An 18,675-nucleotide genomic window follows, 5' to 3' on the forward strand; every position below is an offset into this window, starting at 1 on the left:
GCGGGCTCTCTCTCTCTTTCTCTCTCTCTCTCTCTCTCTCTCTCTCTCTCTCTCTCTCTCTCTCTCTCTCTCTCTCTCTCTCTCTCTCTCTCTCCTCTCTCTGTCTCTCTTTTCAAGCGAGAATGGCTGACGCATGCGCAGTTTATCACGAGGAGAGTCGTAGTGCTGGCTGTTTTACACTTTCTGCAACACAAAAGTATCAGGAGCTGCCGAATGGAATTTTGCGCATTAACATGTAATACGTAGGAGCATGTCAGGGAATACAAGCTGAATAACATCATGAAAAGGCCCAAAAACAAACAAACGTGTGTATATATGTATGCATACATGTGTATTATTATTATTATTTTGATTGAAACTTTTATTAGTAGATTGTACAGTACAGTGCATATTCCGTACAATTGACCACTAAATGGTAACACCCGAAAAAGTTTTTCAACTTGTTTAAGTCGGGGTCCACGTAAATCAATTAATGGTATTTATTTATATATGTTTATTTAATGTAGCACACCATCTCTATTTAAATTATGAATTAATAATATGCTGTACAATTAGGATGAGCATGATTCTATGTATATCTATGCAGAAGAATACAGAGATGTGTTTGTTGTTTTCTTCTTTTTTTTGGTACTACCATTATTTAATAAATTATTATTTTTCTCTACTTATTTTTGAGTTCATTTTTAAATATACGACATTCACTGTTACTGTTCATTTGAAACAATATAGGACAATGTTAAAGAGCAAGATATCGTGTATTTTTGTGAAATCATTGCAATAAAGTAATTTAAAAAAAGGAAAATATTATAATAATATATAATTATGTTTGCAAAAGTTTCACTTTACCTGACTTTTTGACGCTAGATGTGTTTTCGCCTTTTAGGCATATTTAAAACAATATAATATTATATTTGAAATGCAAAGCAGAGGTTGTAATATTTATTTTCCCTATCAATTTGTGTCCTAAACAAATGCAGAGCGAGAAAGACCAGTTTCGTGCAGACCTTAAAAGGAAGAAAAGTCTGAAACTTAAGAGTACTCCCCTCGGTATTTAAATGCGATGCAAATTAAGTGATCAAAACCGGTCATTCGAAAGACGATTTGGTAATTTCACGCCCTTGCGTGAAATGCCATAGTCAATCTGTCACAGTTTAGTACTATATAGTTTAGCAAAAATGAGAGTGTATTTTAGAAAAAAAATAAAATAAAATTAGAATGATTGTATTATTTATGACCTGCTCAGTCAGCACGCATAAGCCGTCAATAATAATTTCAAAATCATTTTCAGTTTTGTTGGGGGGAACAAACACGAATTGGGGTACGCCCACTTTGCTTTCAAACGGACAGGCTGGCAACTGCGCATGCGCCTGTTATCCAAGATGTCTGCGTCCGGTTGCAAGGTGGTGTATTTTAATTTTCTAACAGTACTTGTTCCTTTTTAAAACGTGTATGACAGAAAACAATGCTTTAACGGTCACGATAATGATTTCCAGTCCTAGTGACATGTTATTCCAACCATTGTTTGGTGATTTTTTATAAATAGTTTTAGTTCCTTGTTCATTTCCCCCCCACCCCCGGCTGTTTCTTTCGCTAAATTAGTGCAATGTGAATGTATGTCAGCAATAAAGTATAATACTCAGGCCTTTTTCTATTAACTTGAGGGTTCCAGGTTCGATTCCCGCTTCCGCCATCCCTGTCACTGCCGTTGTGTCCTTGGGCAAGACACTTTACCCACCTGCTCCCAGTGCCACCCACACTGGTTTAAATGTAACTTAGATATTGGGTTTCACTATGTAAAGAGCTTTGAGTCTCTATAGGAAAGCACTATATAAATATAATTCACTTCAATGGAGTTATACTTCTCATGTCAGAGACAGAGAATGCAGGTGGAGAGAAAATAGAGGATCCTCCAAACCATCAACGAGATGTTTTCTAGAAGAGTTATTAAGCTCCTACCTAAAGGTAAAGAGTGTGCCTCTATCTTACTTTCATGCCGTTACAAAACTTATAAGAACACCACAAGAACATTCCGCACCGGGAGCCCGCTGATGGTGGCCAAGTTACTATCCCTAGATGAACTCTTCGCCAGGAGGTCCCTGCAGGACTACCTGAAAAGGATGCACTCGGAGTATTTGGATTGTTTAAAAGTGGTCAACAGCAACGCGGTGACGGACGAACAGTGCGGTGTGGACGAGCTGAGGGAGAAGAGGACCAAAGTGTCGCTGTTGGTTCCCCTCGTCCAGGCCATCAGGTTGCTGGACGACAAACGGAGAGAGATGACCGAGACCGAGGCGCTTCTGAAGGGTGAGGCAGACTTTCTGCCAGAAAGGTTGGATTCCAGGCCGGTGTGTAATAATAATGTGGGGGGTCTTCCTGCAGATGACGACCATGCTCTGCGAGAACTGGCTGAGCAGGAAAGGGAAGCGTGTTTGCAGGACATGCAGGACCTGAGGCAAAAGGTAAATCCAAAACCAGTGAAGTTGGCACATTGTGTAAACAGTAAATAAAAACAGAATACAATGATTTGCAAATCCTTTTCAACTTATATTCAATTGATTACACTGCAAAGACAAGATATTTAATGTTTGAACTGAAAAACTAATTTTTTTTGGCATATAATCATTAACTTAGAATGTAATGGCAGCAACACATTACAAACAAGTTGGCACAGGGGCAATTTTACCACTGTGTTACATGGCCTTTCCTTTTAACAACACTCAGTAAATGTTTGGGAACTGAGAAGATCGGTTTTTGAAGCTTTTCAGGTGGAATTCTTTCTGCTTAAGTTGTTCAACAGTCCGGGGTCTCCGTTGTCGTATTTTACGCTTGATAACGTGCCACACATTTTCAATGGGAGACAGGTCTGGACTCCTGGCAGGCCAGTCTAGTACCCGCACTCTTTTTACTACAAAGCCATGCCGTTGTAACACGTGCAGAATGTGGCTTGGCATTGTCTTGCTGAAATAAGCAGGGGCGTCCATGAAAAAGATGTTGCTTGGATCAACATATGTTGCTCCCAAACCTCAATGTACCTTTCAGCATTAATGGTGCCTTCACAGATGTGTAAGTTACCCATGTCTTGGGCACTAATACACCCCCATACCATCACAGAGGCTGGCTTTTGAACTTTGCGCCTATAACAATCCGGATGGTTCTTTTCCTCTTTGGTCCGGAGGACACGACGTCCACAGTTTCCAAAAACAATTTGAAATGTGGACTCGTCAGGCCACAGAACACTTTTCCACTTTGCATCAGTCCATCTTAGATGAGCTCGGGCCCAGCGAAGCCAGCATCGTTTCTGGGTGTTGTTGATAATTGGCTTTCGCTTTGTATAGTAGAGTTTTAACTTGGACTTACAGATGTAGGGACAAACTGTAGTTACTGACAGTGGTTTTCTGAAGTGTTCCTGAGCCCATGTGGTGATATCCTTTTCACACTGATGTCGATTTTTGATACAGTACCGCCTGAGGGATCAAAGGTCACAGGCATTGCCGCTTAGGTGTAGTGATTTCTCCAGATTCTCTGAACCTTTTGATGATATTACGGACCGTAAATGGTGAAATCCCTAAATTCCTTGCAATAGCTGGTTGAGAAATGTTCTTCTTAAACTGATGGACAATTTGCTCACTCATTTGTTCACAAAGTGGTGACCCTCTCCCCATCCTTGTTTGTGAATGGATGAGCATTTCATGGAAGCTGCTTTTATACCCAATCATGGCACCCACCTGTTCCCAATTAGACTGTTCACCTGTGGGATGTTCCAAATAAGTGTTTGATGAGTATTCCATAACTTTCTATTTTTTTTGCCACTAGTGCCAGCTTTTTTGAAACATGTTGCAGGCATCAAATTCCAAATGAGCTAAAATGGCAAAAAATAACAAAGTTTTCCAGTTCGAACGTTAAGTATGTTGTCTTTGCAGTCATTGTATTCTGTTTTTATTTATGATTTACACAACGTGCCAACTTGACTGGTTTTGGGTTTTGTACTATAGGATTACTTTTAATGGGTTTAGAGTTGTTTATACACCGCTGGATATATTTCATTAATGCAGTGAGGGAGATTATGGTGGAAGATTCAAATGCTGTAGTGTTAAACCTCTATAACAGAGGTGTCCAAAGAGCGATCTGGCGGCCAATTATTCCTGAAGCTAATTTTTTAACGGCCCATTTAAAAAACAGTATTCTACAAAAAAAAAGTGGAATTAAAGAGCAAACGGGTGTATTGTAACATAAAATGTTGCAACATTGACACTAACAACACAAAACTGCAATGCGGGAATTTTTTTTTACTTTAAAACGGTCATTGCTTAAAAAAAACTAAACAACAGCTTATAATCGACGGGTTGATCTGAAGTTGATCTAAAAATTTAAGCGCTAAACGTAAAAATAAAATATTTTTGATATATGACTTATTTTTAACACTTTTGGATCCCTGACACCTTTTGTCTGATTTTTTTTTTACGATCATTGTTCAGAAAGTATAAATGAATGAAAAGCAATTGATTGATTGATTGAAACTTTTATTAGTAGATTGCACAGTACAGTACATATTTCGTACAATTGACCACTAAATGGTAACACCCGAATAAGTTTTTCAACTTGTTTAAGTCGGGGTCCACGTTAATCAATTCATGGTAGAATGTATGATTTGCTTATTTAAGGCTCCAATTACTTCACATTAAATATTTCATTTTAAACAATTTTGGGGGAAAATATTACATATTTTGTGTATTTGCCATTATTCCTTTGGGGAAAAAAGGGCAAAATACATTAGAAAATAACTAACTTTATGGCAACAGATGGATCTGAAGTTGATCTATATATATTTAAACATTGAAAGTAAAAAAAAAAAATATATATATATGAGGGACAAGTGATAGGAAATCGATGGATGGATGGATGGATAGATTTTTAACACTTTAATGACCTTTAATATTCACCAAAATTGAGGGGAGCCCTAAGGGTTACATCATATATCGTGTTGGTTTTAAAAATGAAAAATATCAAAATCACCCCCACATGCTATCATTTTTCAGTGTGTGGCCCTCAGTGGAAAAAGTTTGAACACCTCTGGACTGTAATCTTAGTCTGATCTGGATTGTGCCAGAACTAATCTAAATCTAGTTTGAAGTAAAATTTAAATTTTCCTGGATAAACTGATAACTACATATATTTTAATAATCCATTGTTTGACATTATATTGGTATTCAAGGTAATAGGTTTGGAAGTAATGTTCATCTCATTCAGGGGTTTTAATTAATAATATGTTTGTTAACGAAACTGTCAATAAAATGTAAGCGCAAATGAAGATACAGCTTCACCACTTAAGTCATATTTTTTGCGCTTAAGAAACTTCTTTATGACTTTAGCTCTAGGCTTCCTCTGTTTGTTTGATATTATCATTACTTAAAGGCCTACTGAAAGCCACTACTACCGACCACGCAGTCTGATAGTTTATATATCAATGATGAAATCTTAACATTGCAACACATGCCAATACGGCCGGGTTAACTTATAAAGTGCAATTTTAAATTTCCCGCGAAACTTCCAAGTGAAAACGTCTATGTATGATGACGTATGCGCGTGACGTCAATCGTTGAAACGGAAGTATTCGGACACCATTGTATCCAATACAAAAAGCTCGGTTTTCATCGCAAAATTCCACAGTATTCTGGACATCCGTGTCGGTGAATCTTTTGCAATTTGTTTAATGAACAATGAAGACTGCAAAGAAGAAAGCTGTAGGTGGGATCGGTGTATTAGCGGCTGGCTGCAGCAACACAACCAGGAGGACTTTGATTTGGATAGCAGACGCGCTATCCGACGCTAGCCGCCGACCGCATTGATGATCGGGTGAAGTCCTTCGTCGCTCCGTCGATCGCTGGAACGCAGGTGAGCACGGGTGTTGATGAGCAGATGAGGGCTGGCTGGCGTAGGTGGATAGCTAATGTTTTTAGCATAGCTCTGTGAGGTCCTGTTGCTAAGTTAGCTTCAATGGCGTCGTTAGCAACAGCATTGTTAAGCTTCGCCAGGCTGGAAAGCATTAACCGTGTAGTTACAGGTCCAGGGTTTAATAGTATTGTTGATTTTCTGTCTATCCTTCCAGTCAGGAGCTTATTTCTTTTGTTTCTATCTGCAGTTAAGCCCGATGCTATCACGTTAGCTCCGTAGCTAAAGTGCTTCACCGATGTATTGTCGTGGAGATAAAAGTCACTGTGAATGTCCATTTCGCGATCTCGACTCTCATTTTCAAGAGGATATAGTATCCCAGGTGGTTTAAAATACAAATCCGTGATCCACAATAGAAAAAGGAGAGAGTGTGGAATCCAATGAGCCAGCTTGTACCTAAGTTACGGTCAGAGCGAAAAAAGATGCGTCCTGCACTGCACTCTAGTCCTTCACTCGCCCGAACGCAGCTGAGATAGGCTCCAGTACCCCCGCGAACCCAAAAGGGACAAGCGGTAGAAAATGGATGGATGGATGGATCTACTGTACATGTTTACAAGACAGGTCATTGTAAAATTTAATCATCCATCCATCCATCTATTTTCTACCGCTTGTCCCTTTCGGGGCCAGAGGGGGTTCTGGAGCCTATCTCAGCTGCATTCGGGCGGAAGTACGGGGTACACCCTGGACAAGTTGCCAAATCAAGTTAATTTGTTATGCTTATTTAGCACTCTATAACAAGTAAAAGGAGGCAAAGTGTTGTCAAAATCTAGATTTTCTCCCGGATCCAAGGGAACAAAACGTTAAAATGTTTTATTGTGTTGAATCCCAAATCCAGATTTTAGATCTTCTAATACCGGAGGAGGAGGCCGATCTGAGCGACCTGGTGCTGGAGGTCACTGCAGGTGTGGGCGGACAGGAGGCAATGCTGTTCACTGCTGAGGTGGGTGTGAAAGTGAGGATTTGAAACAGTTTTTAAAAAGTGTAGCCGTGTTGTGAGAGCTGGGGATTGACAGGCATTGAGTCGGAAATGAAAACAAAGAACACAACTTTCCTAAATATTAATGTTTTTCCTTCATTTGAAGATGCTTAACATGTACGAGGGCTTCGCTCACTACAACGGATGGTCCTTTGACGTCCTGGAGCACATGATCAGTGACATCGGTCAGTAAATGGAGACAAACAATGCTTCCTGTGAGAGTGGAGGAAAGAAATGAGTTGACCTTGTTGTTCACCCGTGCTTAGGAGGACTACGCCATGCCTCGGTGAGCATCAGCGGCCCTCAGAGCTACAAGAGGATGAAGTTCGAAGGCGGGGTTCACCGCGTCCAGCGGGTCCCGAGGACGGAAAGACAGGGCCGGACGCACACCAGCACCATGACTGTGGCCGTGCTGCCCCAACCCACTGAGGTACCCTTTTGCTTTTTATGACTACGTAGAAAAGAATACACTACAACCGGGGTGTCCAAAGTTTTTCCAGCGAGAGCCGAATTCAGAAAAATAGAAGGGGGCCGCTTTGAAACATTTTGTACAATAAAGGTGCTAAAAACATCTACGTTAGCTTTGTGTTATAGGTGACACAGGAAATTAGTGCAATATAACTTAGGCTGTCGAAAATAAGGAGTTAACTCATGTGATTAATCACCAAAAAAATATTGTATTAATCATTAGGAGTGTCCAAAAATAATTTCGAATTAAACGTGACTATTATTAGTAACGATACTTAATCGATTAAAAAAATCTAAAATGTATTTAAAAACAAAAAAATATTATTTTTGGTATTATTTATTTTTTTAATCTATCCTGTCCAGCCAATCATGCAAATCATCTTGTAGATATAGATGGCCATATCTGCTGTACAGATTTACTTTAGAAAAGAGAAGTGTTTGATACTTCTCTTGCCTCATTTGTATATGGCTTTATTAAATGTTCGGGTACAAACAAAACCAGTTTTCATTTAAGTAGGGATGATGTTCGAAACCGGTTCTCCATGGATTCAAATCCCTTTTTGAGAACCGGTTCCCGGTATCGAAGCCACTATTCCGTATTTTCGCGACCATAGGGCGCACCGTATCAAAATGCGCCGTGTCAGTTACGGGTGCTATTTCTGTATTTAATGCATAAATAAGGCACAGCGTATTTTTGGGCACAGTCATATAACATCTATGGCTTTTGGAACTCAGTGCACACACAACAACCTATCTGGATTCGATAAGAAATTCGATAAGAAATCGGTTCGATGAGAGGATTCGATAATGGGCTCAAACTCGATAATTTCTTAACGAACATCATCCCTACATTTAAGTAATATAGAAATATATTAGAGCTGTGTATCCATTTTTATGGAGGAATGTAGTTAATCATAGAACTGGCGAGAATCGCTTTGAATCGAGAATCGATTCTGAATCGAATCGTTGCCCCCTAGAATCGAATCGGATTGAATTATTTGGTGCCCAAAGATTCACAGCCCTATTAATCATAGATATATGCCGATTAATCATGCAATTTATTTTGTTCCTGTACCTTTTTAATATTTCTAACAATAAAATTGCATTTGTATCCAAATGCTGGGGTCTTCTTTTCTATTTGTTTATTGAATTTTTGTGATATACAGTCCAGAAATACAATTTAACACATATCGAATGTCTGTGTGTAATGTTCTAAATTCTCAATGAAAACGATTTGGGCTTGCTTGCTTACCCGACTTGCTAGTGTCATTTGTTGAACAGGCGTCAAATTGCAGTCCACATGTATCGATTATGTGTAACTGCCATCTCCTGGTCGCACTTATCATGACACCATGTACCAAGTAAAATTGCTATAAGGTCGGTAAGCACAACCAGAATTAATACGTACATTAGGCGCATCGGGTTATATATAGATTTTTGAAGGGAAGAAATTCCGGTATTCATGCATCAAATTGTTTTTTTTGTGTAACTATGACCACTTATTCATGTAAATGGTGTTGTGCTCTCTTTAGATCTCTTTCACGATAAACCCGAAGGACCTGAAGATCGAAACTAAGCGGGCAAGTGGCGCAGGAGGTCAACACGTCAACACCACAGACAGCGCCGTCAGAATAGTTCATCTCCCTACTGGTACATTATGCATTACTGTTAAGGTTTCATGTACTGTACGTGCTTTAATATTCTTCACTTTTCTTTATGCTGTTTGTAATTAAACAGGTTGATATTCAACAGGTTCCTTTTTTTATGAGACTGATCCTGAAATTCAGGGCTGCTTTTACTGTGTAATGATCTAGTTTCCATGTGTTCCAAGGTGTGGTGGCTGAGTGCCAGCAGGAGCGGTCCCAGCTGAAGAACAAGGAGAAGGCCATGACTGCTCTGAGAGCCAAACTCTTCAGCATGAAGCTGGAGGAGGCGACCAGCAAACGCTACAATCAGCGTAAAGTGCAGGTAGGAAGCATAGGTAGTCCAGAGGTTTGCAGTGAGAGCCTGAATATACAGTAGTTAAAAACATGAATGTTAATGACAACATATTGTCACTGCTTCTGTAGATTGGCACCAGGGGCAGATCAGAGAAGATCCGCACCTACAACTTTCCTCAAGATCGTATAACGGACCATCGCATCGGCATGACGCTGCACGACGTCAAGAGTTTCCTACTGGGAGAGGATCTGCTGGACGAGATGAACTCCTCTCTGCAGGAGTTCTCCAACCAGGAAGTGTTAATGGAACTGCTGGGAGAAAACAACATGGACGGATCATGAGTGTAGACCAAATACTTATACAATAATGACATGCTTCTACATCACAGTTAGAAGTCCCATATTATGATATCTTTCACCAATTTTAATGCCACATAATAACTGTAACTACACTGCAATCACCAAATCATTAAGAAATATATACTTGAAATATTTCTCTGAGTGTTTCACTTTTTTGAAAAAAAAATAGTGACATTCATTTACTTTTCAACAACAGTCTAATGCAGGTGTGTCCAAACCTTCTTCAGAGTGGCCCATGTACATACTGTTCAAATTAAAGGATGCAAGGGCCACATTGGCATATACTATCTTTAATGTACAAAACGTACCAAACTATCTGAACAAAAAAATCCACAACTTACCTTTGTGTTAAAAATAGCCAAGCAAATTAGTATCTAACCCTCTTTTAGATATTTTTTCTTTCAGTTATTCTTTACTATTATTATTCCAACAACTAAAACCTTTCTGGGGGCTTTGGCAATTGCAGAAATGTATCATATCTTGCAAGAAGTGTGTACACAAGTTCATCATGACATGAAAATCATATACAGAAAGGTGCACAGGTCCTTGCCATTTAGTTTTTCATGTGGCATTTTGGGGGGAATTTGGCCATTCACATTTGTTATTGTATTGTTATAATCTGGAACAGTTTTATTTAATTTTAATAATGTGTCAAAGGTTAATTAAACAAAAAAAGAGCTGCTCCTCCAAAATGGTAAGAATATATGTTAGTTGCATAACATTTATTTTGGTTTGCCTAAAATATTTGTCCTGTGTTTTATTGGTCATCAAATTAAAGGCAAGATCATTCAGTGATCCTAAAAATAAGTAATCATTTTAATTTATTGTGGAATTATTAGATTATATTTAATATAAAATATTTTATAATGAATCAATTTTAATTACATAACATGTGTGCACCTTGAACACAGCTGGTCTAATGTATCAAGATGCATCTTGTACGTTGTTAATTTGTTCAAAATTGTTAGAAAATATGTTTGTTGCAGAACAATTTTTTTGTTTGCCTAAATATTTGTCCTGTGTTTTTTGGTCATCAAATTAAAGGAAAAAAATAATCTGATGATCTTAAAAAATAAGAAATAATTGTAATTTATTATGGAATAATTTGTTTATATTTAATAATATATATACAGTGTTTTATAATAATACATTTTAATTACATACCTAGATATATGGTTAAATAAAATGTCATTGTGTAAACTATGTTTATTAAATACAATTTTAAATTAATATAATTTAATGTGCAAAATGTATTATGTAAATTATTAATTCAATTGTCACTGTCACAATTTTTTTTTTTAAAAGAGCTGCATGTGGAAAATAGCCCTTGCGCTGCCCTTTGAACACACCTGGTCTAATGTATTGAGATGCACCTTGTATATTGTTAAATTCCTCAAAATTAGTTAGAAAATATACTTGTTCCATAACAATTTTTTTTTTGTTTGCCTAAAATATTTCGCCTATGTTTTATTGATCATTAAATTAAAGACAAAATCATTCAGTGATCTTAAAAGAAAAGTGATCATTGTAATTAATTATGGAATTATTCAATTATATTTACTAATAAATATACATCTTTTTATAATAATGAATCAGTTTTAACTAAATAAATAGATAAATAACATTTAATAATGTTGTGAATGGGATAGGCTCCAGCACACTCCGCGACCCCAAAAGGGACAAGCGGTAGAAAATGGATGGATAATAATAATGTTCAATAATTATTATTAAATAATTAATGAAATCGTCACTGGTTATAACAAATAAAAATAAAAAGCTGCATGCCGCTGCACTTTGAACACACCTGGTCTAATAAATTGAGATGCACTTCGCATATTGTTAAATTGCTCAAAATTGTAAGAAAGTATGTTTTGTGTACAACAATTGTTTTGTTTGCCTAAAATATTTGCTCTGTGTTTTATCAATTTAACATTTATTATGGAGATATTCAATTAAATTTACTAATAAATATACAATGTTTTATAATTATGAATACATTTTAATTACATAACAGTTGTGTGCACTTTAAACACACCTGGTCTAATGTATCGAGATGCACCGTGTATATTGTTGAATTGTTTAAAAATAGCAAGAACATATATTTGTTGTGTAACCTTTTTTTTGTTTGCCTAAAATATTTGCCCTGTGTTTTATTGGTCATTAAATTAAAAGCAAAGTCATTCAGTGATCTTAAAAAATAAATAATGATTGTAGTTTATTATGGAATTATTCAATTATATCTAATATTAAATACAAAATGTTTTAGAATAATGAATCAATCATTTTTATTACATAACTAATTAAATAGTAAGATAACATGTATTAATTGCGTAAAATATGTTTATTAAATTAAATAACTATATGAGTATTATATGCAATACCTATGTTCATGAATTATTATTGAATAATTCATTAAATCGGCACTGGCTGATAATAATATTTTATTTTTATTTTTAAAAGAGCTGCGTGCCGCAAATGGAACTTTGACCACACCCGGTCTAATGTATTGTTTGTTTGTTGCGTAACAACTTTTTCGTTTGCCAAAAATATTTGTCCTAAAAAAAAGGCAAAATCTTTCAGTGATCCTAAAAAGAAATAATACTTTTAATTTAATATAGAATTGCTCAATTATGTTTGATAATAACTATAAAATATTTCATGAAATAAATAATTTTAATTACATAACTAATTGATTGTTAGATAACATTTAATGATTAAGTAAATATGTATACTAAATAAAATAATTATATAAATGACTATAGTTTACGGTTATTGTTTAATATTGATTATTCAATTATAAATTCAATCGTATTAAAGGTGGTATCAGATCAATATGGGATATTGATTTTTGAAATATGTAAAGTAAGAACGAATATAAAATACAAATGTATTCCAGTTTTAGGAGTTAAATAGTGGAACAAGCTCAGTGATGAGTTGAAGACATGTAGTTCTTTGTTAAGGTTTAAGAAAGCCTTGAAAGGTGAAATAATGGAAAATTATAAGATATAGCAACGATTACTTTCATCCCATTGATTTTTTGAACGTTGATGTTCCCTGCAATCTATTTTTTTGTGACTGTATAGAATAGGCAAATATAAGCCTTGGCTTCAGCCTATTCCTTTTTCGGTCATTCTTTTTCTTTTCTTTTTGTGTGTAAATGTCTATGATTGTTAATATGTATAATCTGTGCTGTTAAATTAATCACACAGAATGGTTGATTATATGACCGAAATAAACTAATTTCATTCATTCAATATCAAATTTGCAATATAGCTCACCCTATAATTAGTAGTAGTAGTAGTGTCAGTTTCAACTACATTACCCAGAATTCCGTGAACTACCAAGGTCGATTAATCAATTGCCGAGTCATCGCTGACTCAGTTATGTTCTCGCCCACTCTTCACTGTCCAATTTTGCCTTCCCCACTACTGCCTGTGCCTGCTCGGTTCCCGTTACAGCTACCCGGAGATAGCCGCTTTATGGGCGTAGCATTACGTCATTTTGCCGAATTTTGTCGTTAAACCCCACTTCTAAAACTCTATTTTCCAAATATCGAATTTTAAAGTAATATTGTTGTTGTTGTTGTTTTTTGTCGGCCGAGCGGTCTATTGTAGCCAGAAAGCCTCCGCCGACAAAAAGCCTGTCAGATGTTGGACGACGCAAAGCTCATCGAACGTTTTCCCCCGGCGTCCAGTTGACCGTCTGCGGTGAAAGTGTTCACGTTTGGAAGCCGAGGTGCCATTTTTTTGGAGGTTCTGGCTTCCGGGGGTAGAAGGAGTGTGGGGGTGGGCGAGAAGAAGACAACATCCTGATGCTAGTGATGGCCAACGAGCCGATCATCCTCAACGTCTATGATATGGTACGTGTTTTTTTTAAAAAATATTTATCGTGTTTTTATTGTTCAATTACCAACTTGGACGTCTTTAACCAAACAGCGAGGTTCACCGAGCCTCGTCGACAGTGCCTGGACAAAACCCCGTTCAGAAAAGGAGAGTTAATCAATATTATATCATCAGACAGTAAATTATGACAATGACACGACTTCATCTTTACCTCTCATAGATTGTCATCTACTCCTCTTAAATACAAGCAAACTCGTTTGAATTTCATGCAATTTCATGTTATGCTTTGCGTTCTATAGCAGGTTGGCCCAAGAAAGTCGGTCATTGCAAACCAACGCAAAGCTTTGTGTGTTCAAAGTGGGGTTTAAATATGTAAAACTTCTAATAAACAATGGTAAGTTTATCCGATCATATGAAAGTGCGAGCGAGCTGTTCATTTTGAGCTATTTGCAAGTTATTCCCCGTCAAAGGGAAGCTTTACAATACATCAGGGTGTTCAAACATTTTGCCTCCAAGGGTCAAAGTAAAAATGTGCAAATGGGCAGCAATTTTAAGCATACATCAGCACTGAATGAAGAGTCTGGCTCCATACCGCCATTTGTAACCCCAGATTTCCATTGGATGCGTCCTGGCAGCGGAACGGACTCTTTCCGTTTCCATGCAAGTCAACGTGTCAGTTCCCATCGCCTGCACACTTAGGCTATGTCTACACTAAGCCGGATAACCCCTTAAACCAGTGGTTCTTAACCTGGGTTCGATCGAACCCTAGGGGTTCGGTGAGTCGGGCTCAGGGGTTCGGCGGAGGTCAAAACACACCCGACTCATCGTGTAAATAAAAACTTCTCCCTATCGGCGTATTACGGATATGGCAACAGCAGAAGTCAGACTGATTTGCAGGTGTGTAATTTGTTGTGAGTTTATGCACTGTGTTGGTTTTGTTCTTTGAACAAGGTGATGTTCATGCACGTTTCATTTTGTGCACTAGTAAAAAAACATGGTAACACTTTAGTATGGGGAACATATTCACCATTAATTAGTTGCTTAATAACATGCAAATTAGTAACATATTGGCTATAACTAGTCATTATTAAGTACTTATTAATGCCTTATTCGGCATGGCCTTATTACAACCCTAACCCTCTAACCCTGGCCCTAACCCTCTAACCCTAACCAAATAACTCTAAATTAAGTCTTTGTTACTTAGAATATGTTCCCCTAGTGTCCAAAAAACTCTAAATTAAGTCTCTGTTACTTAGAATATGTTCCCTATACTAAAGTGTTACCAAAAACATATAACTTTGTCTGGAATTTGAAAAAAAACCAACATTTTATTTTTCACTAAAGAAGGGTTCGGTGAATGCGCAAATGAAACTGGTGGGGTTCGGTACCTCCAACAAGGTTAAGAACCACTGCCTTAAACAAACAATTATTTAGCCTAAGCCCCGTTTCAGCCACACTAAACTATCGTTTAAGGTCCCCCTCCTCGGACAATTTTTTACATGGGTAAGTGCGCGGTGTATTTCTTGAATCTGCGACTCTTAGCTTTGTATGGACTCATTGATCATTTACAAACTGAGTTCGGTAAAGGAAGTGACGCCAGAAAGACCGCGCCTCACACAGGAAGTGACGGCAGAAAGAACGCGCCACAGCCAGCTTCATAATAAAGCGGTTTCGTAACTCGGAGCTAACCACTGGAAATATGAAGGCGAGTCATCCAGACATGCCTGTGTTTCTCCTTCCGTCTGTACAGACGCTTGTGGAAATCACACATGAATACCTAAAGAGAAAGCGATTGCAGCTATTTGGGATACAACACTTCTCAGACGGCAAGAGAACTTTCGAATGTCCAGGTCAGCTGTGATTCTACCTACCGAAAAACTTTGTCCATTTGTCGAAGGAGAGTAAACGAGAATGCGGGCTCCCGTGGATGTGATAAAAAAGGTAGCGTGTGCTTTGTATTACCTGGCCGTTGAGGGAAGACTACGGAAAACGGCGAATGCTTTTGGACTGGCAAAGCAGACTGTATCAGTTATTGTCCGCCATGTATGTGTCGGACTCATCGTCTAGGTCCAGAGTATATAAAGTCACCAAAAAACGAATGGACAATGAAGGTGAAGGCAAAAGAGTGAGGAGTGTCCTGACCAGATATCTAGATCCCGAGATTAAATGATTATTAAAGATTTGAAAAATGTATGATGTGTCAGGTGTGATTCACTACAATAGGGCCCCACAGCGCACTGGATTCCAGTTAATTCAAATACCACAACACTGGATATTTTTCAGATAAGTTAAATTTAAGAATTTGCATACAAAGCAACACTGGAGGTGACTATGACGTGCGCATTTTCCGCGCATGCGTATTAGGTCGCGTTGCGCAGGCTGACGGAGGGGGGTAGGGGATCTTAAACGACCATTGTGTGTGTGTGGACAAGGATAAGGTTAGGTGGGATTTACCCTGGATAGCCTTGGGGGCCTTAAAGTCAGCTTGTCAAAGGTTTTCAGACATGATTTTCACCTCGTTGACACAAATGGATGAGGACATGCTGATCTGGAGGTCCAATTTAAAAAAAATCATATTACAGGCATATCCTGGGCAACTATATGGTAGCCTATGTCCGGGGGCCGAGGAAGCTGAGGAGTGGTTAGCGGGAGTTGAATGAGATGTGTGTGTGTGTGTGCACAACGTTCGCCTGCTGGGTATCAGCGGGGTCTTAAATTTTTTTTTTAAAAAAGTCTTAAATCCAATAATTTGAATTATAGGCCTTAAAATGTCTAAAATTCTCCCAAAATCTCGTAAAAGGTCTTAAATACGATTTTGAAAGTTCTTAAAAATCTATTGACGTTAATTTTATTTAAAACATGCATAAACTTCAGTCTTGCTTTTTAAATGTTTCGATTTTTGAGGACACTATAACGTAACTACACAGCGGAACTAACTGTGCTGCCCAGTCAGAATTTATAGTTTGGCAATTTTTTAATTCTGACTTGCAAACAAATCTTGGTTCACAACAGAGAGGTTTCTGGTGTTTTTAGTTCGGTTAAGAGTTTTGTATTCCAATGTGAAAGAGCTGTGAATAAATTCGTATACTTTGCAAGTCATTTTGAGTCTCCAATTTTCCTTCAAGTCTTTTGTACTTTTTTCGTCTGTATTGATGTGAAATTGGTCTTAAATTGTATTAATTATGGTCTTAAAAAGTCTTAAATTTGGCTTGTTGAAACCTGCAGAGACCCTGGCCTGGGATGATACTGTTGTGTTGTTGCTCGCTGCAATACAAAAATAAAGTTGTCGTTCTGCAAGGCAAAACTGTCGCGTTTTCCACAAGCCCATAGGTATTGATGGACGCCAAAGCTCGAGACGTTCCGCGGTCTTCCGTTCAGCCATTACATATCTCGAATGGCACGACCAAGTTCCTTTGATTGTGCTCCTTTGGAAGGACAGAATGTAGTGTTTTTCGGTTCGCTTTACTACAACTTCCCTTATTACGGATTCGCGAGATTTCGAAACCAGTCTAGTGGAAATCCCGGGTAACGTGGTGGAGAAGATTGTCACGTTCAATGGATGGCAACGAGTTAGCCTTGCAGACATTCCATCATTAGCTATGTTTACATATGCAAAATTTCCCCAATCCAAACATTGATTGATGGGAATTCTAAATCCACTATTTCCATGGACACTAAATAAATTGATCAGATCATGATGTGTGTATACAAGCGGCAAACGTTTAATCAGAATAAACCATCTGTTGTCTTTTTTTTCCGGAAGTTGTAAAAGAAGAGACTACAACGTAAACAAACGCTGAGTTGTCTGCACGTCCTCAACAACTCAGCACGTCCTCAACCCAGTCGTCCTTCGTTCTTGTTTGTACAACTCAGTTTTTGTAACCCTTCGACCGTCAAGGTGTTCAACAATGTCCAACAAGAAAGTTGTGTAAGCAAACAGGCCATTTCGGCTTTCCTCCGCCATGTTTGCTGCTCTACGATAAACATCTGGCTGTCTGAAAAGTGGTGATGTGTGGTGATGGGGGTTTCATCCCAACCACAAGGACGGGATCCGAATGGGTTTGTACATGGATGCCGCTTAGAATAACGATCGGCATAAACCATTCCTCTCATTCACAATGAAATAGTATCAGTTTAAAATCTTCAGATTGACATGTTTATGTGAAGCATTTTTACCTGATTGTGCCTTTTATTTTGATTATTTGTGTCCAAGTGATGGACTAATGATTTTGTGAGTTTGGAAGAGGTCAGTATGAGTATGTATTAAATATTGGAAACCACGACCTGACAGGCCAAATTAGGCCCCCAGTCCCTATTTTGGGCACCCCTGCCATATATATGTTATTTGGGTTAATAGGCTAGCTGGAGCCTATCCCAGCTGACTTTAAAGGGTGAGAGGCGAGGTACACCCTAGACCAGTGTTTCTTAACCAAAAGCCGGGGCCCATTGTAGGGCTGCCAAAAATCTGTTTCTCAGCTGTGGTCCATATGGGCCGCAGCGGTACTCAGTTGGTGAAGCTGTATTTTCATTTGCACTTGAATGTTATTGACAGATTAGCTAATAAACATATTCATTATTAATTTTGTTTATTTTAGCACAATATAATTGTACGTACATTTATTTTTCATCAGTTATTTTTGAGTCTCTTCTTATGTAGGATATTTGGTCATTACTTATTTTTCTTATCAGCCTGACCTAAGCCTAAGGTTTAGGTGTTAAATAAGTATTAATCTTTGTTATTAACACATGCTTTTATATCATTTGACAAGGTTGTAAACTTTAGGTTACATATAATAACCGTAAATTAACTATAAGCTGCTAATTTTTTTCCCTACGCTTTGAACCCAGCGGCTTATAAAGAGGTGCGGCTAATTTATGTATTTGTCTTCACTGATGGCCATAATGCAAATAGTTTTGAAAAAACAAAACAGGAAAAGACTGAAAGGTATATTATTGTTTGTGATGCAGTGCCCTTCTGTTTAGAGCTTTCGACCAGAATTGCAAGTGCCGTTCCGTCTTCTTACATAGCGTTTCTATACGTATGGATTCTTCATTCATCACTCCAAGCAACGTTTGTAAGTCTTACAATATACCTAAAACAATTCATATTGGGTTTTAATGCATATTTGTACATGCCATC

The 18,675-nt window shown here is 37.8% G+C and overlaps 2 protein-coding genes across 6 annotated transcripts in view; both read left to right on the top strand.

Moving 5' to 3' along the window:
* The first annotated feature begins 1,329 nt into the window (after positions 1-1,329).
* On the top strand, positions 1,330-10,709 carry mtrf1l (mitochondrial translational release factor 1-like). 5 transcript variants are annotated; one of them, XM_062057902.1, is made up of 10 exons: positions 1,359-1,400; positions 1,872-1,962; positions 2,074-2,304; positions 2,380-2,459; positions 6,785-6,889; positions 7,032-7,110; positions 7,192-7,355; positions 8,926-9,043; positions 9,225-9,361; positions 9,463-10,709. In XM_062057902.1, exons 2-10 carry the CDS (start codon positions 1,926-1,928, stop codon positions 9,673-9,675), a joined length of 1,164 nt encoding a protein of 387 aa, XP_061913886.1. In that variant the 5' UTR covers positions 1,359-1,400; positions 1,872-1,925; the 3' UTR covers positions 9,676-10,709. The 5 variants fall into 5 exon arrangements, with proteins under 5 accessions (XP_061913884.1, XP_061913883.1, XP_061913885.1 ...); XM_062057903.1 differs by having other exon boundaries at positions 1,385-1,400; positions 2,090-2,304; positions 9,463-10,695; XM_062057900.1 differs by having other exon boundaries at positions 1,330-1,400; positions 1,872-2,304; positions 9,463-10,692.
* Positions 10,710-13,080: 2,371 nt separating this feature from the next.
* The window catches only part of desi2 (desumoylating isopeptidase 2), a 35,298-nt gene continuing 29,703 nt past the window's right edge, over positions 13,081-18,675 (top strand). Inside the window, exon 1 of the mRNA XM_062057911.1 lies at positions 13,081-13,552. Coding sequence (XP_061913895.1) covers positions 13,505-13,552 — 48 coding nt within the window. The 5' untranslated portion in view covers positions 13,081-13,504. The remainder of the gene's footprint in view (positions 13,553-18,675) is intronic.

Source organism: Entelurus aequoreus, linkage group LG09 (assembly GCF_033978785.1).
Source record: "Entelurus aequoreus isolate RoL-2023_Sb linkage group LG09, RoL_Eaeq_v1.1, whole genome shotgun sequence".
Classification (NCBI taxonomy): domain Eukaryota; kingdom Metazoa; phylum Chordata; class Actinopteri; order Syngnathiformes; family Syngnathidae; genus Entelurus; species Entelurus aequoreus.

Coding starts and splice junctions, on each gene's coding strand:
- mtrf1l (XM_062057900.1), top strand. CDS start 1,926: ATGTTTTCTAGAAGAGTTATTAAGCTCCTACCTAAAGGTAAAGAGTGT. Junction 2,460..6,784: donor TGCAGGACCTGAGGCAAAAG/GTAAATCCAAAA, acceptor TCCCAAATCCAG/ATTTTAGATCTTCTAATACC. Junction 9,044..9,224: donor AATAGTTCATCTCCCTACTG/GTACATTATGCA, acceptor ATGTGTTCCAAG/GTGTGGTGGCTGAGTGCCAG.